Below are 27908 nucleotides of genomic sequence, written 5' to 3'. Positions count from 1 at the left end.
AAACGAGGGCAAAACTTATTTCTTCCCTTAATTCTCAAAAATTTGGTTGATAACCATACCAAATCTCCCTCCCTATACTGGGGACTAGTCTTTCTTTTAAGGTCCGCAAATCTTTTATATTTCTGTTTACTCTCCACCAACACCCCTTTTGCCTTCTCCAAATTTCTTTTCATGATCTCTAGTCTCTTTTCCACTTCCGGGTTTTCAGCATCATAATCGATCTCTATACTAAGAAAACGAGGATGAAAACCTCGTCCCAAATAAAATGGAGACATTGAGGTGGCATCCTTACTACAGTTGTTATATGCAAATTCTGCCACCCACAACATATCTACCCACTCTTCCCCTGTCTGCAGATAACACCTCAAATATTTCTCCAACTCCTGATTTATCCTTTCCACTTGCCCATTGGTTTCGGGATGGTAACCGGATGATAGGCATACCTCAACTCCCAATCTCTTACAGAAAGCTCTCCAAAATTTAGAAATAAATTGAGACCCTCTGTCTGAGATGACCTGACTGGGAATTCCATGCAGTTTAACTACTTCTTGTAAGAAACTGTGAGCTAAACTATCAGCGGTAACCTCTCCCTTCTTCTTGTCTTCTCTTCCTTTGACAACGGACCTCTCACCCGACTCTGCAGCTCATTTCCCTTTGACTTAACTTCCCTGTTCACCACCTCAACCTTAGATCTCTCTACTCTTCCAGGAAACCTAACTTCCCCCTGAGAACGTCTACGCTCTAAACGTCTTTCGGTTAAACGAAAATCTAACCGAACCACCAAATCAATTAGAGCATCTAAAGTAGTTGGTCGTTCCAAAACACCAGCCAAAGCATCTTTCAATTCATCTTTTAAGCCCCGATAAAATAAGGAAGCCCTCTTCTCCTCTGGCCATCTACTCTCTAAAATTAAAGTTCTAAATTGAGTGATATAAGAAATCAACTCCTTTCCTCCCTGACGCAACTCCAGTAGTTCTCCATCTACCTCTAGAGATACCTGTCTCTTATCAAACATCTTTTTAAATTCGGCCTGGAACAGGGAATAATTATTCAAAGCCAAACTCTTTTGACTCACCAAGAGACTTCCCCATGCAGATGCTTCTCCTGATAAATAAGATAACGTAAATGTAACCTTGGAAGCATCCGTTGAAAATAACTCGGGACGACTTAAGAAATGTAATTCGCACTGAGTCTGAAAAATTTGAAACTTTCTCGGATCTCCCAAAAAACGCTCAGGAGCAGCCAAAGGAACAGGCATAACTAAAGTTCCTAAACCACCCACCACTTCCCTTGAAAGTCTAGGTTCTTGTTCTTCCCCTACTCTCACTAGCTCAGGTGGGTTTCCTGCACCTTCCGAAACTTCCTTTTCTTGTATTTGTGTTACCTTTAAATTTAACTCATCTATTCTTTTATTAAGATTTGAGTATTCTCGATGAGCCACCCGTAACTCTTCTCTAATTTCCCTAACCATTTCTCCCAACGCCTCCATGGCTGTCTCGTCGGGGTTCATACAGCTTGGGCAGACTTTTTCTTTTTTATTGGCCTTTCATTCTGTCAGGCTGAGATCCTGGTGTCTGCAGAAGCTGCTGAGCCCCCGACAATCCACCCAAAATGTGACACTCTGAGCTGATACTATAAACTGCTCAGTTTACCTCACTTCCAGGGGAAAGGGGGAAGGGACAAATTAACAAACACCAGGCTGGAAGCTAAGACTAGCTGGTTCTTCACCTGTGGTAAAACATAAACATATAATACACCTTGTTATTCATGAGGCACTATACTAACCTTAAGTATCAATATCCTTTACCAAATAAAGTAAAAACCATACCTGGAACTTCTCTACAATATGCCCAGAGAAGTGATAAGCTGACTAGACTTCCTTACTAGTTGACTTGAATCTCAACGATCATTCAGCCTTCTTAGTAGGTCCATGAATGTGAAATTAACTTTGCAGGTAATCTTCTTTAAACTCAAGAAGCTTGAACAAAGTCTTAAGTTCATTAAAAGTAAATGGAAGTTCTAGTGTTTCTGGAAAGTATTTATATTTCTTCTTATAAATTTCTTTTTAGAGTGTTTTTACTTAAATTAACAGTTCTTGAAACTTGCGTCAAAAATCTCACGTAGAAATCTCTTGAACTCGCATAGGGATCCAAACTGAGTGAAGATCGTTGAAGCGCTGTAGATTAAACCACAGAAAAAATCCACACGCGATTAAACGAAAGCACGCACACGCGCTGAAGTTCAACCGCGGGTAAAAATCCACACGCGCTTAGTCCAGGATGCGAACACACGCGCTGACGACAAACCGCGGGTAAAAATCCACACGGGCTTAGTCCAAGATGCGAGCACACGCGCTGACGACAAACCGCGGGTAAAAATCCACACGCGCTTAGTCCAATATGCGAGCACACGCGCTGACGACAAACCGCGGGTAAAATCCACACGCGCTTAATCCAATATGCGAGCACACGCGCTGACGACAAACCGCGGGTAAAAATCCACACGCGCTTAGTCCAATATGCGAGCACACGCGCTGACGACAAACCGCGGGTAAAAATCCACACGCGCTTAATCCAATATGCGAGCACACGCGCTGAAGTTCAACCGCGGGTAAAAAACACACGCACAAGAGTATCACGCGACACCAAAGAGCTCGCGCTAGATACTCAAGCGAAGTCTCTCACGCGCAGGCTTCTGTTAACGGAAAAACCACGCGCTTGATAGAAAACGTAGCGTAACAAAGCCAAACATGCGACAGCAATAAAGTTCTTAGTAAATATTTTTCATATGAACTTGAAAATCAGATTAAATCTTCTACAATGACATTATAGAAAGAGTCTTGAGTTTTAAAAGAACTTATCTTGTGGAGAGTCTATGAAACCTTTCTTTTTTCTTGGATAACTCGAAATCTTCTTACTCCTGTTCAGTGCCAAAATGAATCTCCGCAAGATTCCTGTTTGCTCTTTTCCAAATAAGCCGCTCGACCACTTGAAACTTGAAACCCTTGAACAAGTTAAGCAGGAGCAGCTTAATACGCGACCTCTCAGCTGGGCAAAGACGATGAAAGGCAGTTTAGAATGTTCATTGTCTTCCCTATAAACAATCACCAGCCAATCAGAACTTAGACTGAGGACCTCCATCTTGGCTTGGGGCATTCTCCATAGACTGCAATGAATGTTAAGGGCAAAATTGGCTGTTTTAAAATTAAACTCATAATAGCTTCCAAAAACCTTTCTATACTAATTTTCCCCAGACCTAATGTCTCAGATGATGTCACTGTATCCTAACAGTACCTGACAAAAGGTCATACAGTTCAAAAAGCAACTTAAAAGTAAAAACACAGTGCAGCCAAAATCACACGTTGAAAAGTTGCATTTTTCTATTTTGCCTTTTATAAAAGTCAAAACGGTTTTTAAAATGAAAGGGGGAAATGGACAGAATCGGAATGCGCTTTTTAGGTTGGGTGATAGATGCACATCACAGGGATAATATAGAAGTGAAAGAGTGACTCTAGCTGAAGAATTGGATGAGATTTTCAATATGGAAGGAGATTCGGTTTTGGGAAAATAAAGCAGTTAAAAGAGAAAATTGGTTGGGAAAGGAAACAACACGTTTTACTTATACTAGATTATCAAGGCTAAATTGTTAAAGAAAGACACAATACGCTCCAAGGTTAATTTGCAACTTAACCTTTTCACCCCGTGTTCAGCTCTATGTGGGAATTACTTCAAATTATTCAAAATATGACTAAGGATCTATGCAAGATAAAATGAATGGAAGAATTGCGCCAACACTAGAAAATCAAGGACAGGATGCGCAGAGAATTCAGACTTATTTTAACCAAGGTATCAGGGTATGGATGGGCTTACTTAGAGAGTAGGACAAAGACAAGGTATCAAGATAGGTTAGGCTATGCGTTGTTATGGGATGGGGAAATACTCGCAATCAGCGCTTAAGGTGGGGATTTGGGACAGCCAACAGGGTTCTGGACTCAAAGGCTCTGGTCAGCGCATGGCAGACTCTCCTGGCAAAAGACAGCTGGGCAAAGGTCTGGTCACGGCACAGCGACGCCTACGCTGGATGGAGCGGGTAAGCAGGGCAAGCAGAATCCCAAAGCGGGCTCAGCCACCTTTCCCCTTTCTCCCTGAAGTTAGTGGGATTGTTTTATGGGGTTTAGTGCTGAAGCGGGGTTCTGCCTGGATAGGAAGGCCTGGATCAACTATCCCTTTTCTGGCAGTGTGGTCTGGAATCTTGCAGAGTGAAGGTGGAATATCTGGATATGCAGACGCTGGAAAATTCAGAAGAGAGTGTGTCTCCTCCTGTGATCTTCCCCCTTATTTATAAGACTGGTGACATCACAGGGTTTATTGTTGGGCAGAACTAAGCTAGACCTACCCATCAGAACCGGATAGGTCAGCCCATGTTGGTCTCCTCCTCTAGGAGGGGACTCAGTTCATGGGGTTGTGTTTTTATGAGGTGCAAAGCCATCCCGCAGTCATTTTTGCCGAAAATAAATGTATACATAAATCGCTCCTTTTACAGTTGTGTTACTTTTGCAAATTACATAGGCAGATTGCATATTTCAGACAGAACATGGTATTCCAACTCCCAAGTTTGTAGGACTTTGTTTCGCCTTTCTAGTAGTTTTTCATGCTTTTTAGTAGGAACCGCTTCACTCAACATCCCACAATTTTAGGTGTGTGTACATATCGTCATAGAGCATATTTCCATACATTTTTAACGTTCCACCATATGTACTTTTCCCATGATTCACATTTTCCTGGCATTTCCATCCCATACATGCTATGGACAGCCACGCTATCTTCTTTTAAAGCCACAAAAATTACCTTTAAATTGTAAAACCTTTAAATTACGGCGTTGCCCGGCTATAGAAATAACAGTCTTACAGTTTATTAATAAAAACAGTCTTTTAAGCCAGATGGGCTGGCCCTTTGTCCTCCAAATATGGTCATGTCTTTCCAGGCTACCACCAAATGTCAGTTTAGCCCAGAGCTGCGCTGGAGTTTCTCAGTTTGAGTGAATCGTAGGTGTCACTTCAGAAAGTAACATGTAGGTGTCCCAGAATCTATTGTCTCAAGCTGGAGCACAGACACAAGTCTGACGAGCGTGTGAGATGCATCCTCTAGGCCATTCAAAGTTTTGAAGGGCAGAAAGTAACACGTAGGTATCCCAGAAATGTATTGTGGCTCCTTTTGGGGGAGGCCACTCCTGTTGCCAGCACATAATTGTCCTTTGAAGCTATGCAGGAAACCTGTTTGGCTGGTTCCACTGTACAGCCAATGCATCTATTTACTTATTTATTTAGTTTTCCTGAGCCCAAAAGGCAAGGCTGTTAGAATAATGCATCATATTATCTTTTAACCAAACCCCCCTTACATTTCTTCTAGGCAAGGACAGGGCCTTATTCAACATTACACTTTTAAAACAGATATTTTTCTTGTTTGCAAAAGCCCATTTTGACACGTGGTGAATTCTGCTGGGATGTCCCTTTCAAATTCGGTTTTCTCTTCCATCTGGACTCCAAACATGTTTGCAGCCCTAGTCGGTTTCTCTTACACAGCAATCTGTTCAAGGCACAGGTCCACTGAAATTGACATATGCACAGATGAAAAGAGCACCAGGGCGGCATCATTTTAAATGTAAAATAATTCCTTTTTCAAGTGGAAATTTTGAGCTATCAGCAAAGCAGTGCAGCTGTTCTATTCTCTTCTTTGGTGCGCATAAGGAAACATACTGGCAGCCTTTCTCTGTGTGTTCCCTGTTTCCTCTTGCCCAGTAGGTGCTTGGCAAGACAGTGCAGCCATTATATTGTACCTGCAAAACACAGTTTTAATGCGGGCAATAGTGCTCAAAGGAGCCAGCACAGCATTCTGCTGGTAACTGCTGAAGTGCAGCTTGGAGATGGAGGGGAATTCTTCTAAGTAGGTAAATGTATCCCAAAACACACATGTGATATTAGCACATGCCCTGGGAGGGACTAGTTCTATCAAAAGGGGTGGCACACCACAGTGACTATCACACAGGCTTTTCTGGGTTGTAAGTCTGAAAAAGGTATAGCCATATGTGGGTAGTTTGCAGCAGTTTTAAGTTGTGCCATGTGTCAGGTGTGAAATAATAAACCAGTTCTGGCTTCTAAGTTCACTTCATATTGCATTCTGGTACCTTCAGCCTTGCATTTAAAACATTTACTGGAATACAAAATGGCTTGCAATACAAATGTCAGGACTTAAAGAACGTGATTAAAGTACTCTCTTTTGAGATATATGCTTACAAAAGAGCAGTTTGCATGAAGGAATAATGTTAGGTCAGAAAATGGGATTGTGTTCATTCTGCATTTCTACCTTTATTAGGCTTCTGAACTTCCTTACTCTGCAAATGTAAAATGGCCTTCACTTCATAGTGTTCCTTTACTGGCTGAGTGACATTGCAAGTGCATTTTCTGGAGCCAAACTAAGCCACCTATCAGCAATCATCCTAATATTCGCTATAAAACTGGAAGGCATGAAACTAACTCTAGACAGTAACACACCATGTGTCAACTTATTCAACGAATCATCAGGGGTGTTTACAAGCTTCCAGTATGTAAATAAGGCACACAAATCAAATATGACATAGATCGGTACAATATTGAATTTCAAGTAGATCAAGTAGATCATTTCCATGGATGTATGGGGAGTTAATCTCAGAAGTCTTTTTAAGATCACTATCCCCGGTTTTGTCAGCTCTGCCATAATTTGAAAAGCCCAAATCTCTACACCATACAGGGAAATTGCTAATATTTTGTCTTGGTACAGTTTAGAAAGGGCTCCAACAGAGTAACCACCGCCGCTTTTGGCGAAAAAGTTGATAGTACCAGCTATCTGACAGATCATGCTCTTAGTGCGTTCTAGGTATGTAACACCTCACAACCTAGAGTCCAAATTGATTCTGAGATATTTAGAGTCAGTAACTTCCTCAATTACTTCCCCATCCATATGCTAATTAACTTTGAGGGAGTTTAGTTATGAATATCATTTCAGAGAGCTTAATGAAGATTTCAACCCACCAGGAGTTAGGTCAAAGAGAAAAAGATCATCATTATAACCCATTCATTGAATAGGAGTATCTCCTAGTTTCGGTGGTATTGTGGAGGCGTTAGCGATGGCCTCTCTGAGATCTAATAAATAAAGAATAAATAGCATTGGTGCCAAGACGCAACCCTGCTTAAGCTCCTTCTGCAAGCCGGTCAGTCTACCATGTTGATAGAGGCAAACTTTAACCTTGGTTTTCTCATGTAGGGAGATTATCATTTTTAACAGGCCTAGAAGGATGTTCCTAGTGTGCATCTTTCTCCATAACCTGCCCCTATCCACAGTATCAAAGACTGCACTAAAACCAATACATGTCACAAACACAGGAGTATTACGTATTGACCAGGCCTGCTGAACTATGGAGGCCAAGGCCAAACCATTTGTGGTGGTGTTAAGGCACTTCCGAAAGCCGTTTGATTAAACAGGATGACGTTATTGCTCTCTGCCCAAGCTCCTAGCTCTTCTAACAGGACTCTTAGCTGGTGCATTTAACATGGCCAGCAAACGATAATTGCCAGGTTCCGTATGACTGCCTTTTCTGTGAACTGGAACAATAATGCTGCCCCGCCATGAAGACGGGATGATCTGTGTCGTTCTGATCCAGTGAAAAAGCCAATGTAATGCATTTGCCCAGACTTCTGAATCTGTTTTTATTAACAGATTACAAATGCCATCAGGGCCAAGGGCTCGGGACGATTTACTAGCCATAATTAGCCTATGAATATCATTGCTGACCTTGAGCAAAGGCACGTTATAAATGCCACATCATATCATGTCATATAATTAGGGCTTTTAAAAAAGTGCCAATCGGCAGAAATGGTAGCAACCATGATGTTTTCGGTTTCGCCCCCCACTCCCGCCAACAAGAGATTATTCAACATAGGCATTCCAGTCACGTTCCGAAACCCCATTGATCTCTTTAACCAAAGGTTTTTTCCATTTATGATTTTCCAATACAGAGTATTGTTGTTAGTAAGAGATGCATAAATCAGAGCCCACCACTGAGTGCACTGGACTTGAAACCTATGCAGTAGCTGTTTTGTATGTCCTTGGCCCCAGCAGCATACCTGGATGGATGTGGTTCCAAATGTGCTAATCCCCGTAATTCTTTACTTGCAGCCCTTTTCTTATCCTTGATGTGTTTATCAAAGGCATGCTGATGTGTTTTTTTAGGGCCAATCCCTACTCTCGAACGTGTCACTGGGTTAGCAGAAGTTCTTATCATGACATTCTCCACACATCTTTCATATTTAACAATTTCAAGGTGGGCAGCCTCTGGTGATGAATTAGAATCAATGAGCATGCTAGCCAGTGTGTAATCCACAAGAATAGACTGGGCCAAAAGAGAACCAACCCCAATATTGCTATCACTCCAAAAGAGTTGATTTAGTGACGAGTTAACCCGCAACAACCCCGTTGGAACAGTACTCGGAGGGTAACTGCAGATTCAGACTGGCAATAATGGGGAAATTATCACTTTTCTGTTGTTGAAAGATGCACATTTCTGTGATCAACTACGGGGCATTAGCAAAAACTTAGGTAGTCTATAATGCTACAGCAGGTGTGCCCATTCGCCATACTAAACCCAGCCAAATATAGCAAATTTGCCCAGTTACTCCCACATTTACACAATGTACCTAGCCCATCACCCAATAGGGGTGAGGATGAGCAGTCAATCTCCTGCTCCCTAAGGCTGACATCTTGCAGGACCCTGGAGTTAAAATCCCTGCAGATGATGGCAGGTGTCCTGCCAACCTTGGTATGGATAGATTCTTACAGGTCCTTGATTATTGCCTCATGGCAACCCACATAAGGTGGATCATCTATATGTTGATGATTATTATTTCTCTCATTCTGACCTCCGAGGATTCCCGTGGATGTAACACTCTACCAATGAAGACATTCCGGGATACACTAGGAATAGCAACCAAGCCTAAAGGTTTCCTAACTCCCAGTGCCAAGCTGCCTTTTGGGGTGACCCCTAGGTTCCTGAGTAGCTAAAGAAGAAAGTATGTTCCACCCATCTATTAATAAAGGTTCGGTGAGCAAAGTCTCTCGAAGTGTTATAACATTGAAATTGCCAATGTGTTCAAGTAATCTGTCATGTTCAAAAAGGTGCAAGTGACTGCAAGTGTTCCAACTTAGAAGTAGGAAAGGAACGCTGCAACCCTTATCTCCATCCCCAGCCGACAACCCTCCTAAGTAATGTGGTTCACCATGATTAGGGCGTGTGCCTGGGGCGTTCATCTGTGGTGGATTAACCAACATGGGCACCCCCCCGTTTTGTCTCCTATTCAATGGTAAATCATGAAGACGTGGGACACCAGCCTCTCCCAGTGTAGTAGATTGCCCGCCACCTCTTGATTGTTGTAAGGCAATTTACCACAAGAAGCTGTTCCCAGGTGTTCATCAACTTGCAAGGCTGTAGATTTGTCGCCAAGCCTATTAAATGCAGAGCAGTAATCCATGACATAGTCAAGAGAGTTTTCCGCTTCAAAATACAGCATGACTAACATTTTCACAAATGTCCACAATTCTTATATCATTGCTTCTAATGAAGCTTAACGGTAAGAGTATGTGAAGCAATTCCAGTGACCTTGTTCTATTCAGATAAAGAGTTTTGCCATCGCAAAAGAGACTTTGAATTTGCAAAACCTTAAATTTACGAGAACGCTCATTTTTCAAGAATGACATCTGATGCAATTCTATTTAGGTCAGTTTGAAACAAGATGTTATTTACAGCACATCCTGCGTCGACAACTTTAGCAACAGCAGCTGAAGTGGTAAACAACTCTTCTAGATTGTAGACAGGCTCCTCCGCCACAGTCTCGGCAGATGATTCCGCCGGGTAAGAGCCTTATTGCTTTGTTTGACTTTAATATATTCTGGCATCAGAGAGCTATCTTTGGAAATTTTCTCAGTTTGTCGATTAACAGTTCCCACGGTATAAAGCGAGGGGTTAGCAACCTTATTAACAGGCTCACAGTCCTCCTCCACTAATAATGGCATGACAGACACACAGTTGTTCAGGTTAGAACCCTCCTTGCATTGCCCCTTAAAGTTAGGGGCAATCATACCTGCTATGACAAGTAACAGCCTCACCGGAAACAACAGTGAGAATGCCTTTCTATTCCTTTTAGACAGGAGGTCGTCACACATAATGGCTTGTTTGTATACTTTCCTCTTCTTACGTTTATTCCATGCGGCAGAATTAGAGTCTTCCCCAACAGAGGCAGGGTTCATGGACGACTTACCTACAGACAGTTGCTGTGGGATTAAACTCATTAGATCTGTGAAATTCGCAAGAGTTTTGCCCAAACTAACAGTATGTCCATTGGTGATGTTAATAAATGTGTTCACTGATCCCTCTATATGCTTGAGAGAGTTGCCTTGCTTCTCTAGCCTTTTAGCAATAACATCACTTCTAGCAATTAACTGCATAAGGAAACTTTCCAGGACACTGAACATAGCTGCTGAAGAGCTGCTAACATCACAATCATGTAATGTGTCATTAAGCTCATTAACAAGCTCATTAGCAAGCTCGCCATCTGAAGTCTGTGAGAAGGTATCCAGAGAATGTGTCAAAGCGTGCACAGGAGACATGCTACCAATAGACTGATTTTTAAAGTGTGTGGCCACAATAGGCTTAGAGAGGTGGGAAATGTGATTTTCTTCAATCATAGAAATATGCTTGGCCAATGTAATTGGTACTGCCACATCAGTTGCCACATCCATTGCTTCAAGTTTGGTCACCACTGGATTAGCACATGCATGAGTTGAAGATGAGCCAAACACAAAAGTACTAACAGATGCCGGTGTAGGCGCAGATGAAGACTCTAGTAGGGCTCCCGGTGCTGCTCGGGGCAGCTCATTACCAGTGTCTTTACCACGGTATCGATGGATTTTGAAGCAAGGCACGAGAGTGAGACCGTATGCTTCTCTGTCAAATTGGAGCAAAATTCGGTAGCCAGTGTGGGGTCTTTAGCGGGACTGTATCCCGTACAGAATATTTTTTGGGGTCAAACATGCACCCCATGGCAGCATCACCAAGTTGGAAAGTCTTTGGGGGGGCAACTTCTGGAGAGTCGTTGTAGTCAATACTAGGAGGCTCCACTATCTCTACTAGCGAGTCCCCGCCCTCTCGGGCGCGACAAGTAGGGCTAATTATAATGGTAGGGCATTCAGCGTCTTCACACAAGAGTGACACAGTGGCTGTAGTCAAAGGCTCCATACTGTTGACAAAAGTGGGTCTCTTTGAAGCACAGGCTACCACGCCCCCAGTGGCACGTCGTTTCGACATTTTGGCAGGAGGGCTGTAAACCCTAGGAAGAAGAGTGGCTCAAAGGAGACTTCCCCACCCCTGCAGTCACCACCCTGTCTTCTGGAATTGCAACCACCCTCAGCTCATAACAGTTCAGTAACAATGTCCACTTTCTTCCTACTTGCTTTTGCACTGGCTAATTCAAGTGGCTAGATCAGCCAGCTTTAAAGTGCTTTAATCAAGCACTTCGAGACAAAACACTCCATGTCTTCATATAACATCAGATGGCCTGACTATTGCAGTTATAGCAGCGCCAAAGGACCCTAAAACAGAGCATGGTGCTAGTGGGTGCAGATAAGCCTTACTGAATCCCAGCACAAGTTGTTCTTCAACCGTTCCACAATAAGCCTGGAATGTTTTAGTGCGGGGGGAGAGCATGCAGGTGACACAGTGACAATGATGACAGGTATGACAGTAATGACAATGTCAGAAAGGAGGAGGCCAATACGAGATGTGAGGTGGAAAAACTTTGGCCACACGCATTACTGTAATACAAGCCATTGTGCAAAAGAAAACCACCCATAAACAACATCATCAGAAAAAAAACATTAATATATTTTGGGGACAGAGGGATCAGGTGAGCGGGGGCCCTACTCCCACATAGGGCCAACTTGAGGCTGATCCCTGCCGCCCCTTCATAACAAAGCTTGTGATGTTTGCTGGACCAGCGTGTGAGCTGTGTCTAGTGTATTTGGAGGACCCAACGTTTGAGCTGTGTCTGGAGTTTCTTCTTTGACTTTGCAGTTGACTTTCCTCTGCATTCTTCTTGTCTTTTTCATGCCAGGTGTAGAGGTATATGCCTTTCATCAACCGTTGTGCGTTTTCCCATACTTTGCGGCATGTGCATACCTTATTGCTCTGGTGACCCACTTGTAATGTGGCCCCCTGAGGGGCACTACCAATATTTAATCCTCAGAGGTGGATTCTGGAGCATTGGCATGCCTACCACTTGTCTTCAGTTTAGGGGCATTGTCCTTCCCTTGATCCCTTTGTGGTGGGGCGTGTGAGCCTGTTCCACTGTGTTTAGGCATCCTTTTTAGATCACTCTGATCCACTTGTTTTGTGGCCCCTGGTGAGGCGCTATTACTTTTCATCCTCAGCGGTGGGTTCTTGAGCTTCCACTTGCAACCAACCTGATCTTGTTTTGGACATTTTGCCCTTTCACGACCTCAGTGTGAAGGAGGGGGCATCCTGCCTCCCCCCTCCCCCCCCCCCGTTGCCAAGTGCCCTTCTTTCACTTTTAAGGCATCTTTTTCGGCGTTCCTGTAACTCATGATCCACTTGTGTTTGGACCCCCTTGTGCGGTGTTATTGATTTGTTTGTCCTCGGAGGTGGGTTCTTTGAGCCTGTGTTTTCATAACTGAATTTCCATTCCCTTGAACGTGTTTATCTCCATTCTTGACCTTTTGAATTTAGTTATTATTATTATTTGTCCCTATTACACTTTGTAACTAAGCTTTGCATATTCTTGTAAATGCTGCGCCCTGATACCCTCGGGTATAATAGCGCATTATAAATAATAAACAAAACAAAACAAAGTGTTTTAGCCTTTATCTATACTTATTTGATTGTAGTGGGGACCTGGCTTTCCGCCCTGGCCCTCGCATGCTAATGGCGCGAGCACCTAAAAGGTGCTGCTCCAGCCGGACCCACAACAACCCCACCTCCCAGCTTATGCCCTCAGGCCTCCCATGCTGGAGGGCCCATGTTTATTTTCCTTAGTTTTCTCAGTTCCAGTTTTTTCCACTAATTGAAACAGTAAATGCGGAGTGAGGTGAGCTGATGTAATAATTGTTTAGCAAGGTGAAAGAAAGCAAGAAAAGATTTATTGCACCGGATTACTTCTAATGATGTTTTCATGTGTCTGTCAGTTTTCAGCCTTCCTGGCTTTTGGAGACCGCTCCCCAATCCGAGCTGTTGTTGTAGTTGATGCCACACTGCAAATGACGCACTCTGTAGGTTCTGCTCACTCCAACGCGCACGGAACACGAAACACACTGCAGCACACCGCTGCGCTCTGCGGATAGAAGAGCTGTATGAATGAGAAGCACCTCCTTCTCTGACAAGAAACTGGAGACAGACACTGCTCTGCCCTCTGGTCATGGTCACGAAACACACTGCAGCACACTGCTGCGCTCTGCGGGTAGAGGGGCTATATGAATGAGGAGCGCCTCCTTCGCTGCAAGGAAACTGGAGACAGACTCTGCTCTCTGTTCACGGTCATGAAACACACTGCAGCACACTGCCTAATTTTCCTATTCAGCAGTTGCTTTACATACCTTTTATTCTTCTATACCAGAAGATAAAGCATGTATATGCATGCTTTCTGCCTAGGCCAACTCTTGCTTTTATTTTAATACAGTAGATTAAATGAATACTGTTCAGTTGGGTAATGCTAGCAAGTATTATTTGAAATGTTATGAAGCTGTCAGTGCTCACTATGGTGAGTGAATTGGACTCCTTTGTCTGCGACAATTCGTTCTGGTGAGGGTAAATGTTTGATTCATTCACACTGCAAAGGGTGCAATTGGTTTCAGATCCCCCCTCCCCCCCCTCCACACACACACACATACCAGTGAGCAATCTAAAATTCTAAATTAGCAAATCGAATCATAAAGTTAAACCGGCTTTTGTTTGTAGTACTTACATTTTTTTATCACAAGAAGTGGCATGCCTTTGTCAATTACTACAAGCAGGTACCCATATCACACCGTTTTTTTAATGTGTGCTTTTAAATGCAGTCGTAAAACTCGTAGATCATTTTTTGGGCTCACATTACTTTTTGTTCGAGGGGACATGAAGTCGGAATTTGGTTGAATTTGGTCTTTAACTAGTTCAAACATTCTCGTAGTCCATGTGAGCATACAAAAGGTAACTACCCAAAACAATAAAGAAAACTCTCCTTTAGTTGCTAGGGCCGCTACTCTGGGCTTGCATGTATGAAGTGCAGGCCTACCCTGGCAAGAAATCCTAGCTAGAACACTGACTATTGCTGATTTCTTACTTACCACTGCTCGAGGACTGTTATTTTGGTCGTTCCACTAGAATTTGTCATCATCCATGCATTGCATGTTTTCTCTAGAGAAGGCGGTACTGAAATTCCATCTGTATTGCTCGACTTTGAAGATAAATGTAATCTCTCGGCCCTCGTCTTCAGAAGCAATTCTCGTAACCTGCTGTTTTTCTTTGAATTTCGTGATATGGTCAGAGGTTGTTTATCGCCCGGTTAACTCTGATCCTCTGCTGATGCTCTATCTGAATTTGGCCATCGAATGTTTTGCAGAATGTGGTGAAAAATGCAATCATTTAATGGCCTTATATTTAAGACCATATTGTTCTCACATTCGCCAACATGTATAATAGTTTTTTGTGACAAGTGATTTTAACAACTGGCTCAAGGACCCTTTGCTCCTATTTGAAAAGCACTTGGCAATTTCCAGAAACTCAGCATAGTGCATATTGAGGAGGGCCGGCTCATGTTCGCTACCACGCTTTAAACCCAATTATGCTTAGAGATCCAAAGCATGACTGTCTTGTGGTCTGTGTATAAAGGAGGGTAAGTCCCAATTTTTTTGGTAAAGGGGGATTGAGCTGAAAAACGGGACTTAGTTCTTACAGAGGGAACAGAGGAACACAAGCTCAATTACCCCTCTTTTTGTCCGCCTTGCAGCAGGGCAGGGACAGAGGGATTTTTGGATAGATATATTTCTTGTCTATCTAAGAGTCGCATAAAAATATTTCATTATTCAGAGGGTAGTCACAGTAAAAAACATATTTTAATAGTATAATTTATACACTTTTGTAGGTGGTTGGTGCTGTCCACCAGGCACCTCCAGGCTTAGAAAACAATACATACAACTAAAAAGTCCAAACTAACACATACATATTCTGCTTGTGGTGTCTCGGTTAGTAGAGTGACAATTCTAATGATGCACTTTGTCAATTTTAATTTATTGACTTTCAAAAAGTGGGGAAACTCAGACATTCAATGTACAGCATGCAATTTTAAACGCTGCAAGGGAACACAGTTGTTTCAGTGTTAGGATGTCTACATATGTTTCGGCACATAGTATGCATAAACACCATCCCTGGTGTTCTGCTATTTTAGTTGTGGCCCTCTTCAGGACAGAATGTTGTTTTTCGGAATGACAAAAAAGTTCAGAAAAGACCCCAGGTATTCACGTTGTTTTTCAGTGCTGTAAAGGGTGGAAAATATGGAATTTGTGTTAGTGGTGTGTCTAGGACTCAACTTGCATTAAAAACTCTTCTGATAGAAATTTATGCGACATGGATACAATCTTCTCCACATTCCCACTTCTCACTGACCTTTGTATGCTTTTGTGGTCGGACTTAAGATTATTATTTTTGTTCTAGGCAAGCGTCGAAGTCGCTGTCATGCCCTTGATGTCATCATACAATTGGTTGCCTATATCTTGTTTGGGCTTAATGGTTGGTCCTTACGTCGAAGTAATTCAGACTTTCGAGCCTACAGGCACAATTGAAAATTTAAAACAAACCGTTTGTTGTATTTATGCATGTTGGTATTTCAAACATAAAAGTTGTCCTCATTGTTTACTGACCTGAAAGTATCGTCAGAGGATATAATTTAATTTGGCGCTAGTTGTTTTTGCAGAGATGCATGTCCCCTGCATGTGGGTTCCCAGGGGTACCTTCTTTTCCAGTTAGACAGAACCTGTGGGGGCAGATGGAATAAAACCTGCGTTTAGGAGGCCAAATCTCCACATGAGCTGTAATATACTTTTTTTCTTTTTCGCTAGCGTGGTTTCGTAGTTGTTTTATGGAAGATTAGCATTTAGGTTTTGTTTACCTTCTATTTGATTCGATGAAACGATCTTTACGTATCGTAGTGCAGCTCCTCTCAGTTTCGACGTGGAGGTACCAACTTGTTTGAGTTTGGAAGTAATATATTTCATCTCTTGAAACACCAAACTCAAACAACTACGAAACCACGCTAGCGAAAAAGAAAAAAAGTATATTACAGCTCATGTGGAGATTTGGCCTCCTAAACGCAGGTTTTATTCCATCTGCCCCCACAGGTTCTGTCTAACTGGAAAAGAAGGTACCCCTGGGAACCCACATGCAGGGGACATGCATCTCTGCAAAAACAACTAGCGCCAAATTAAATTATATCCTCTGACGATACTTTCAGGTCAGTAAACAATGAGGACAACTTTTATGTTTGAAATACCAACATGCATAAATACAACAAACGGTTTGTTTTAAATTTTCAATTGTGCCTGTAGGCTCGAAAGTCTGAATTACTTCGACGTAAGGACCAACCATTAAGCCCAAACAAGATATAGGCAACCAATTGTATGATGACATCAAGGGCATGACAGCGACTTCGACGCTTGCCTAGAACAAAAATAATAATCTTAAGTCCGACCACAAAAGCATACAAAGGTCAGTGAGAAGTGGGAATGTGGAGAAGATTGTATCCATGTCGCATAAATTTCTATCAGAAGAGTTTTTAATGCAAGTTGAGTCCTAGACACACCACTAACACAAATTCCATATTTTCCACCCTTTACAGCACTGAAAAACAACGTGAATACCTGGGGTCTTTTCTGAACTTTTTTGTCATTCCGAAAAACAACATTCTGTCCTGAAGAGGGCCACAACTAAAATAGCAGAACACCAGGGATGGTGTTTATGCATACTATGTGCCGAAACATATGTAGACATCCTAACACTGAAACAACTGTGTTCCCTTGCAGCGTTTAAAATTGCATGCTGTACATTGAATGTCTGAGTTTCCCCACTTTTTGAAAGTCAATAAATTAAAATTGACAAAGTGCATCATTAGAATTGTCACTCTACTAACCGAGACACCACAAGCAGAATATGTATGTGTTAGTTTGGACTTTTTAGTTGTATGTATTGTTTTCTAAGCCTGGAGGTGCCTGGTGGACAGCACCAACCACCTACAAAAGTGTATAAATTATACTATTAAAATATGTTTTTTACTGTGACTACCCTCTGAATAATGAAATATTTTTATGCGACTCTTAGATAGACAAGAAATATATCTATCCAAAAATCCCTCTGTCCCTGCCCTGCTGCAAGGCGGACAAAAAGAGGGGTAATTGAGCTTGTGTTCCTCTGTTCCCTCTGTCTTGTGGTCTGGACATGATGCCATTCCCGCTGTTCTCCCGCATGCGGTCTGGCATGGATTCATATGCTCATGAATATTCTCTGTGTCAGGCCGGGAATCCTTGGTAAAAGCTCTTGGCAATTCCTAGAAACTCAGCATAGTGCACATTGAGGAGAAACAGCTCATGTTCCCTACCACGCTTTAAACCCAATTATGCTTAGAGATTCTCATACACCTAACCAGAGACTACGATACAGACTCTTCCATCGTCAATTACATTTACCCAGCTGATACAATCCTAGATGGCACAACATTAACTTTGTCTAAACGATGACAAAACAGAGCTACTGCTGGTCAGCCCACAAACTCACCTCAAGAAACTTGATCCCAAATACAAGCACTTCATTATTGATGGAAACACCTTTACCGTCTCTAAAGAAGTTAAAACACTAGGCACGTATCTAGATTACTCCTTAACCTTCTACAGGCAAGTTAATTCCATAATCTCATCAGCAGCCTACACTGCCAAACTCATCAATGCTTGCAGACCCTACTTATGAGCAGACAGTTGCCTAACCTTATCTAGAGCCCTCATTTTGTCAAAACTTGACTATTGTAATATCCTCTTTGCGGGCACAGCAACCAACAGTATCAAAAAACTACAGGTCACTCAAAACAACCCCTTACGGACAGCACTGAACACACCAAGAAGAGGACATATCTCTGAAATCAGACGCAAAGTGCGTTGGCTACCAGTTCAAGACCGGATTAAATTCAAAACCTTAGCAATTGCCCACAAATGACTCATCAACATTGCTCCTAAATATCTTACTAATCTGCTTACTCCAATCCAAACCATCAAGTCCACACGCTCCGTGTCAGCATTCCTTCTCACAGTGCTAAAATTCAAAGGCGGGGGGGCGTAGCTTCCCAGTTGTGGCAGCCAAAGGTTGGAACGCCGTACCTCTAGACATCAGAACCGACCCCTCTCACACCTCATTTCGCAGAAAATTCAAGGCCTGGTTCTTCACTTCCAATGTGTAGCCCTCGATGCCGCAATGCCTACAGTATATTTACTAAACAATCTGCCTATGTAAATACTTCCACTCTACTTCATCAGTACACCACTTATGTGAATAGATGCACATGTAAATGTCACTGATTATTATACCTACGGATCCTGTGCATCTGTAAATTATCCTATGTCTGTATATGCTACTTATGTGAATAAGATTGAACATGTAAATATCACTGATTATCATACTCACGGATCTTATGCATCTGTTAATTATCCTATGTCTGTAAATATGCTCAATATAATAGATGCCAAACTTATGTTTTCTATTGTTGACTGTACCGCATTACCTGTTTTCCAGCGCCCAGATACCCACAGGTTTGGCGTGCTCTATATATGTTAAATAAATAAATAAATAAAAATAAATGAAAGCACCACTGCCTTGTGGTCTGGACATGATGCCATTCCCTGTGTAATTAAGGATCCCCCTTCCAATGTGTCTACACCTGATTCCTTCCATATTATTGTATCTAGGCCATGGAAGGTAATCCTCAATGAAACCCAACTGGCGCTCCTTGATGCATTAAATTCACCTACTGTTTTGGGACCTCCCATTGGTCTCACAATTTTTACTTAACTCTTTTGCAATCTTTGGACAGGCTTGTTCCCATCATGCATCATTATGAATTGATGATTTTAGCTTTTTACATAAAGCTTAGGTGCACTCTTGCCTGGAAGCAAGGTATTTATACCATCACTGAATAAAACCAGCCCTACAGGTGTCTGAGAGGTGCCCGTTCAACTCACGAGATGGGTTATTTCCCTTAATGTATGAGCACAGATGGAGTGTACTGTACACCCTCTGAAAGTGGGACTTTAGAACTGTGCTTAACTGATGGATCTATGTTCATAATATAGTAGGAACTGGGCCTAGCAGAAGTTGATATACTCCTAATATGTGGGCTGGAGCTGGGCAAAACCTGAGTTTGTATACTCACTGTGTGACGTACTGAAATATTGAACTGATAGCTCTTGTGATCATGGTTTACACCATGGCACTGTCTGACTCTTGTCAGTGAAGTCAGAACAAATGTATTGCCCCTAGATGTGCAGAAGCATCATGCATGTGTATTCTATTTCCAATAGGCCACCCATGATGTTGCTGGAAGTAATACTGCCGCAAGAGTTACCGCTGCAAGGGGTACCGATGAGCTCGATGTCCCTGGTGCTTGTCAAAGTGCATCATTCCAAGAAGCACTGGAAAAGGGTATAGTATTATACTTGTTCCATATAGGTGTTTTACTAGCAATTGCAATTTAGAGTTTGACCTAAAAAACACTGATAGCTACATTGTGAACATATTTACCATTCACACGTCACATGCACAGCACAGCCCTTGTTATATAGTGCCTCTAATAATCGTAACACTTGTCAAAGAGTGTTTTATATGGATATCATCTGATAATGTGAATGTGTACTGCAGAGAGATTTAGTAAACCAGACCGGGGAATGCTTCTTTTAAGTTTCCCAATGCTAATTTGATGGTCCACTTAATCCACATCAGGCTCATCTCCCAATGCATTCGCCTGGAGGTGCACATGGCCTGCAAACGGTCCATCTGGCTGTGCTCTGTGAGCCTTGCCCACATGCCTCCTTTCCTTGCTACCTTTGGCAGTGAAACTGGGGAGTGCGGTGGGGCGCAGTGAGTACCGCAGGAGGGCACTCCACCTTCTGAGGACTATAAAGCACTTCATTCCAGAACAGGGCTGTCCATCAGTGGTCCAAGTAGTAGTCCTATCAAAACAAGACTCCAGGAACCCCTCCTTACTGCTCCCCCAAATAAATGATTGGCTTCGCTAAAGGTGAATCAACATGAAGTTGCACGCTTCATCTTCTGAAATGTTGCCTACATCACGCCAGTTCTAACCAACCCACACTGTGTCACATAGGTGACGGGGGCCAATGACTAGAACAAAACAGTAAACATAAGTTCAAGGTGTTTCATTATTGAACAGAATCACATACAGGGATGGTATTAAGTGCAACTGAAACATAAGACTGGGTCTGGGGATGTTTAATTATATATTCAGGGCAACTAAACATTTTAAATCACTTTCCTGCAGCCTTAGTATGGGTCAGGGTTGCCTTCCTGGATCAACAGTTCATTATATTCCAGTAAATGAATCTTTGAGCAAGGTTTCTGGATTCCCAGTATCTAGAACGTGGCTTTTCCAGGGGAGTGTTGATAGCTCTCAGCAATACTGGTATTCAGGGAGATATCGTTCTCTCATTCTTTTCCCCATTGACCTCTAGCTTCTGCACCTCATGGTGCCCTACCTCCATGAAAGCCTATGAATCTCGGGTGCCAGAAATGAGGTGTTTGGGGAGCGAGCATAGAAGGTCCCAAATTCCTGAGTGCAGACCCATGCTGTGAAGTAGGACAAGAGGGTGGCTAAGTATTCCAACACTTTCAGTGTGCTTCCTAGTCACCTCTTGGAACTGTATTCACACACGAGCTTCACACTCCTCCATCTCTAATCTTAATTCCTGCACGAAATTATCCTCCTGTTATCCTGATCTTCCTCCTGCACTTCACGCCTCAAGTTCCCTTTTCCGATCATGCACCAACTCCTTGTTCCCTTTCCCTTCACAGCAACCTCTCATCTCTGTATTTTTCCTTCCACACTCTACTCTCTACCTTGCCTTCTTAGAACTTCGGGACAACTTCATTTTCTTAGTGCCAAATCTCTAAATGACTACTGTCTTGCCCAACTTCGTCACCCTTTTGGGCATGTGCGTCATTGAAATCCATGTTTCCCAGCCCTTTCTGATCCCTCCCATCTTCCATGCCCCTCTGGGCACCTACCATCTTCTCAGTGCTCCTCTCCAAGTCACAATTGTCTCTACCTTTTTTACCCCCTCTCCTCATTAATCTCCTCCAGCTTACTACTGTCCGTCACACCCCCACATCTCTGGGCACCACCCCTGTCCTCACCGATCTTCTCCAAGACACAGCTGCCTCTGACACATTTTTTACCTCTCAGAGTACCACTCCTCTCAACAATGATCTCTTACAATGATAACTATCTCTGGCTCCTTCTTTAGCCCTCTATGCACTTCCCTCTCTCAAGTCACTTCTCCTCCTTTACTATCTTTGATCACAACCCTCTCGCTCCTTACCAATAGCCTCAGTTCTCTTGGCCCCTCTGTTTGGTCTCCTGGGTCTTTCCTACGGCTCCCAGGCTCCTGTGTGGCCCAGCCTTCTGGACCTCTCTTCCAGCCTCCTGGTCCCTGCTCCAATACAACTCCTGTCCTCTCGTTGCTGTCTCCAGCTCATACTCCAACTGCTTCTGCTCTCAGGCTGAGCACCTGCAATTTTTCTAGAGCTGCCTTGTTGCTTCTCTGGGATTGAGTGTTAGGCTCCGCCCCTTGGGATGGTTTACAGGCCTGCTGTGGGACTTGGGATAGACTCATCCCTCCCCTGGGGCGGTCCTTATTCTGTATGCCAAACCCTTGTACTGCCTGCGAGTCTCTATCAAGGGAAAGAGAATACGGGTATGTCTCATCAGGCAGCTAGTGTAGGGATGGACTGAAGAAGATGTCTCTGAATTCTAATGTGAGACTTCGAGCTGCCTAGTCTCTTCTCTTGTAGTGGCATCTTTCTGATTGTCAAATCCTAATCCTACCCCCTGGATGGACACCCCTAGCCTATCTGCCCCTAGCTGTGTGACAGTGAAGACTTTGAACAATGGATGGATGGCTGGTTGACTGGTGACTTTCCCTTCTTAAATATGGTCCCTCTGTTTCTCCCTTTGGGTGGCATACAGGCACCCGCACAATGGGAGCTGAGAGTGCGACAACTGCCCCTTGATTGCCTTAAATGGCCAGTCACCGCCTTCAGTAGAGGCGAAAGCACTGTACCTGGGGTTAAAGAGAGCCTAATTTCCAGGATCCCATGTGATATCCTCTTCCTAGGTATAGGGGCTTTACCTCTTAAAGGGACCCTGTTCCTAGTTGGTGACTTGTGATGGTCCCCTGCCCTGAGACCAGGGTTGGACTGAGGCATAAAATGGGCTCTGCCATGCATGAAAAAGTGGGCACTGTTACATGCTCGTCCTGCACCCCACGTTATCAGTGTGCCCCAACACCTCAGGGACTCAGGGACTTAAGTTACCCCAGGCAATCACCCCAAATAATACACAGGAGACCAGAAGTGCAGAGAAATGGGCTGTAATGCAAACACACCATTGCATGGGAGGGCTGCTCACTGCTCTGCCCCTCCAGGCCTGGCTCATCCTTATATACAAACTGAGTGGCTAAATCCATTCTTCACCCATGAAACAGTATCAATAAGCACGCATAATAACAGAAAGGTACATTTCGGAGAACAGGGGGAAGGAAGCCTGCAGTTGCGAAAGGCCTTCAGTGCCATATCTGCGAGGTAACCTTTGGCAGCCTCTGGCCTTTGAATTTGAGCCAGTGCATTGTCACTATGTACTTATCAGGAGGGGCTTGGGCCTGAGGCATCGAACATTCCACACCTCAGCTCTGCTCTGCAACCTCGCTTGGCATGGGTGTTTCAGCTGTAGGGCAGTCTGTAGGCCAGTCTCATTGTATCCGATGTGCCTCAAAGAAACCAAAAGAAAATGCAGTATCAGAGATAGTAACAGTCACAATCGAAATGACAAATTGTTCCTTTAGTGATAATTTGAATTGTACCCAAGGGAGAGTTCTTTTGATAAAATGTGTTGCAGGTAAAAGCCATTTTAAAGTAAATATGTTCAGTAAGACTGCTCAAAACTAACAGATAGACAGTGAAGTAACTCCCCAAACTGGCCCACTTCAGCCCAAAAACTTGCTCACATTAACTTGTTGGGCTTGCACTGCGGGCATTGTCCTATATGCCAGTCTAACCCTGCCTGAAACTATGACTAAGTGAGTTTCTCTGCCCACTTCAGCCCAAAAACTTGCTCACATTAACTTGTTGGGCTTGCACTGCGGGCATTGTCCTATATGCCAGTCTAACCCTGCCTGAAACTATGACTAAGTGAGTTTCTCTGCTTCTGGGGGATCCTCCCCATACTGCTTTCAGGTTCATCACCCACTAACTTGGGGTCGCATCGGGCCTACATTGGTCACCCCACTGCTGGCCCCCAAAGTTAGGCAGGGGAGTTCGTTGCAACTGGATCCCTCGTCAATCTCACTACATCTTCCAGAAGGCTTGTATCAGATACCAGTCTCTTCATCATAACTATCCGAATTACCTGAGAGACGCATAGCACATTATTTTCTTCTCCTGCTTCTTACCTTGGGCACTCCCCAGGACTAGACATCACATATTTTATTCTTATTCTGTGCTCCCTTCACTCCACCTTTTCCACTTCAGCATGCTACTTGCATAGACTACTATGGCCCGACATATTACATTGTTAGGCCCCCACTCCACATGTTGATGGCTTCACTGCCAGCATTATTCTCCCCTATCCGCTCATCCTACAGCAATGCCCTACCTTCTTAGAAGTCACCCACTCCACATGCTGATGGCTTCACTGCTGGATTTCTTCTACCATGCCTTCTCCTCTTATTACAATGCTGTATTCCTCTCTTGTCACATAACTGCTTGCAGAAATCATCTGCCCAGCTGAGCTGCTCCTGCCGCCACACACTCTACCCCCTCTTCTTAGCTCCAATCCTCTCATGCTGTCCTCTTTCCCTTCTCTCTTAAACTCTATCTGATTGATTTGCTTAATAATATCAATAAGGCAACCACCCTTGGATTGTCCTTGGAGATTTCAATCTCTGGGCTAATGATCCCCTCAATAAACAAGCAGTCTCCCTCCTTTTGTATTGCAGGCTATTGGATTTATTCAGAAACTCCTGGCTCTTACTCGGAGATGGACACACTCTGGATGGGGGTTTGACACACTGCATACCTGCAATGGACACTTGCATTAGCCAGTCTCCCTGTTTGGATCATTTATTGGTGAATTGTATTCTTCCTTTGCCAGTTTCTTCCTTGATCCTTCATTCTAGCTTTAAACAATTTGCAACTGTCAGGAACCTGAAGAAGGTTACACCTCAATTGCTATCTTCTCAGCATTTAGCCAAGCTCATTCCAGCAGATTCATGTACCAATTCAAACGATCCTGCGTTTGTTATCTGACTTTTACTATTAATGACATTATTGAAGCTCTTGCACCTAAACAATTCAAATTAACCTAAATCCAGCAAGAGGGCCTGTTTGATGACCCAATTATTACTCTATGATGTATAAATGTAAAGCTGAGAGGGATTGGCGGAAGAACCCTTCTCCTTGTCCCCTCTCCCTTTACAAGCAATCGGTACATAATCTGAAAAAGCCATCATTGATGTAAAATCACACAGTTTTAATTAAAAAACTTCTTCTGCAAAATCCAACACGTGTGAGCTTTTTACAATCTTTAAAGAGTTTGAGGTAAACTTTCCACCGAAATAACACTACGCAAAGACTCTGGTGCCAATCGATACATGATGAGTTCAATCATGAAATCGCTGATCATCAACAATCCACAGCAGCCCGACAAAATCAATGCATCAAGCTGACTAGAAGCCCATCCAGGCCTGCTGACTCCTCAGCGCCCTTTCTTAACAAAGAACACGTACAACAATATTTGAGTTAAATCCTGTACAGAGGGCCAAATTTGCAAAATCTTTGCAGGTATGAAACCCACCACCTGTCTAGTGGGACAGCTGCAATTCTAGGATCTTTAAGGCCTGTATGGACACTCTTGCTCCCTGGGTGACTACACTTGTTAATGTTTCTTTTGGTGAAGCCAATGTGCCCATGGTTTTTAAGGAGGCATGGATTTTAGACCAAAGATCTTATAATGTTATCGTCAACCTTCTATCATGATTTGCGATTATGTGTATATGAAAATGTAAAATAATATGAAAATGTTGAATAAAAAAGATGTTTAAAAAAAAGGAGTCATGGACCACTCCCCTCCTGAAAAAGCGTCATCTCGATCCCAATATAGCGAAACACAACCAACCTATTACCAATGTTCCAGTTTTACTTAAAATCTTGGATCGTGTCGCTTACACTCAACTTCAGTAGTTCATAGAGAGCAACAATCTACTTAATATAAGACAGTCAGGCTTCAGATCCAGGCACGGTACAGAGACCGCATTACTGGATTTGAAATCCAACATTGCCAGCATTGTTGAGAAAGGCAAGCCATTTCTCCTTATGCTGCTTGATCCATCTGCTGCGTTCAACCTAGTGGATCACTCTTTGTTAGTTGCTAGGCTAGGCAAATAGGCACATTGGTCTAACACGGCTTCCCAATCGATTTCATCTTTTCTTGGTCCCCGGAGCGCGAGAGTAGCCCTGGACAATGCCAGCTCCGATTCCGCACTTGTTACCTCCTGGGGTTCCACAGGGATCATGTATTGTTCCCACTCTGTTTAATATTTACATCATGCCTTTTCTCACCCTCCTTTTAGTCCATTCTACAGGTTGTGCTGGTGACACCCTGGCTGTGTTTGAATTGGACTCGGATGCTATTAATCTAATTGATGAGTATATTCAAAAGTGATTGGTCATCAGTTCCCTGGCATTGAATGCCGAAAAAACAGTACTTTTAATCATAGCATCAGGATATAGGATTACAAAATTGGGCTCTGACTATGAAAGTTTCCTAATAGCAGGGAACAAAATCAAAGTTGTTACGAATGTAAAGACACTGGGCATAATTTTCGATGCCGAGTTTTCTATGAAATCCCATGTCACGCATGTTAGCGCCTCCTGTACATGTTTACCAAACTATTGAATTACATTCGTCCCTACATTTCGCTAAAAAACAGATCATTACTAGACACAGCTCTGATTAACTCGCGCCTTGACTATTGCAACAGCATGTTGTTGGGTACATCAAAGGCCTATTTTCAGGCACTCCAAGTTTCACATAACGGTACAGTTAGAGCTGTGTTACGCCTGTCTAGGAGAGACCATGTTCCAGAGGACAGGAGAGGGCGTCACTGGCTCCCGATTAAACAGTGCGTCACTCACAAGCTAATCTCTCTTACTTACAAGTGTCGTAATGGCGAGGCTCCACAATACCTGACAGATCGCCTTACCACCCTACCACCCAGGCATCACGTTTCTACAACCCTCTAAATTTGGTCCAACCAAGGTTTAAGCTTACGAGCTTCTGAGGTACTACGTTTAACATTCAGGCCCCCTCCTCCTGGAAAAAGCTTCCACCTGATCTTAGGTCGGCTAATTCCCTTTCAGGCTTTAAGAAGGGTGTCAAGACTCTCCTCTTTAATTGCAATCTAGATTAACCTCTGCCTGGTTTAGATCTTTATCCGCCTGTTTAATTGCTATCTTGTGTGTCCTGTCTGTTTGATTTGTGCGCTCTGAGGCCTCTGGGCGAGTAGTGCGTTACAAAAATATAAAATAAAATAAATAAATAAATCGCCCAACCCACCTTCCCCTCTCGCCAACTACATCCACTTTCTCCTGCTATGATGCTTCCCCCCTAACCACCATGTCTTTCGTTATTTATGCCACAACCTCATGGACACCATAGACACCCCCCTCATTTAATAACCCGAAAAACCCACTACCCCATTTTATATGATGTCTAATACTCTTACTTTACTGTTTCCATTGACTCCAACTTTCGACACTACTATGGCTGTAATTTACATATTTGCATGATTTATGTATGCAAATATGAACACCCAATTGATGTACGTAGATGCCACTGCACATGCCCATATGTATGTATGTTTAACTCTGCATAACCATGTTCGTATACATCCCCGCTTTGATGTATGTATAACTCTAAACTTCTTGTACAGTCCCCTGATGCCCTGTGTGCTAGATTCACGCTTAATAAATCTGCACCGTTAAATAAATAAATAAAACAAGGGGCAAGCACCCCTGTTCCACCTTCTCTGTTGCATTCTGACACTATCTGGGGAAACCGGCAATATTCCTACCAGAAGTCACAAAGGCCCCCACAGAAAAAAATTATTTGCATCCAAAACCCTCAGTCCCTTTTCCACTAGCCCCTATCATGTGCAACAATGTCGATGATCTGATCCAGGATCTGCCAACAGTTAGTGTCAAGCGTGCAAGTTGTGCATCCAGTACTTGGCTTCCATAGCTGCACTGTTATTTCATGCTCAGTGCTTGGAATTGGCCCTAAGAGAATGAATAAATGAAAGCCCGAATGAAATGAATGGGCATGAGCTGACTTCAAAGGTACAGCAATTTCACTTCCGAACAGAAGGTCTAGATTGTATTTCTTTTTTCTCACATAATTCGGATGTCCACCAGTCAATAAGCACTCTAAAAAGGTTTAAAAGTGCCCCAAA

At 43.1% G+C, this 27908-nt stretch overlaps 1 protein-coding gene across 1 annotated transcript in view; it reads left to right on the top strand.

Annotated features, from left to right (window-relative positions):
* Positions 1–27908, top strand: part of LOC138480909 (uncharacterized) — an 829951-nt gene that overhangs the window by 69668 nt on the left and 732375 nt on the right. The window contains exon 2 of the mRNA XM_069612710.1: positions 19689–19809. Within this exon, the coding sequence (XP_069468811.1) occupies positions 19689–19809 (121 nt within the window). The remainder of the gene's footprint in view (positions 1–19688; positions 19810–27908) is intronic.

This window comes from Ambystoma mexicanum, chromosome 5p (genome assembly GCF_040938575.1).
Source record: "Ambystoma mexicanum isolate Mex_15411 chromosome 5p, UKY_AmexF1_1, whole genome shotgun sequence".
Taxonomy (NCBI): Eukaryota; Metazoa; Chordata; class Amphibia; order Caudata; family Ambystomatidae; genus Ambystoma; species Ambystoma mexicanum.
Note: the sequence above shows the minus strand (reverse complement) of the source record. Positions and strands in the feature narration are given on the sequence as shown.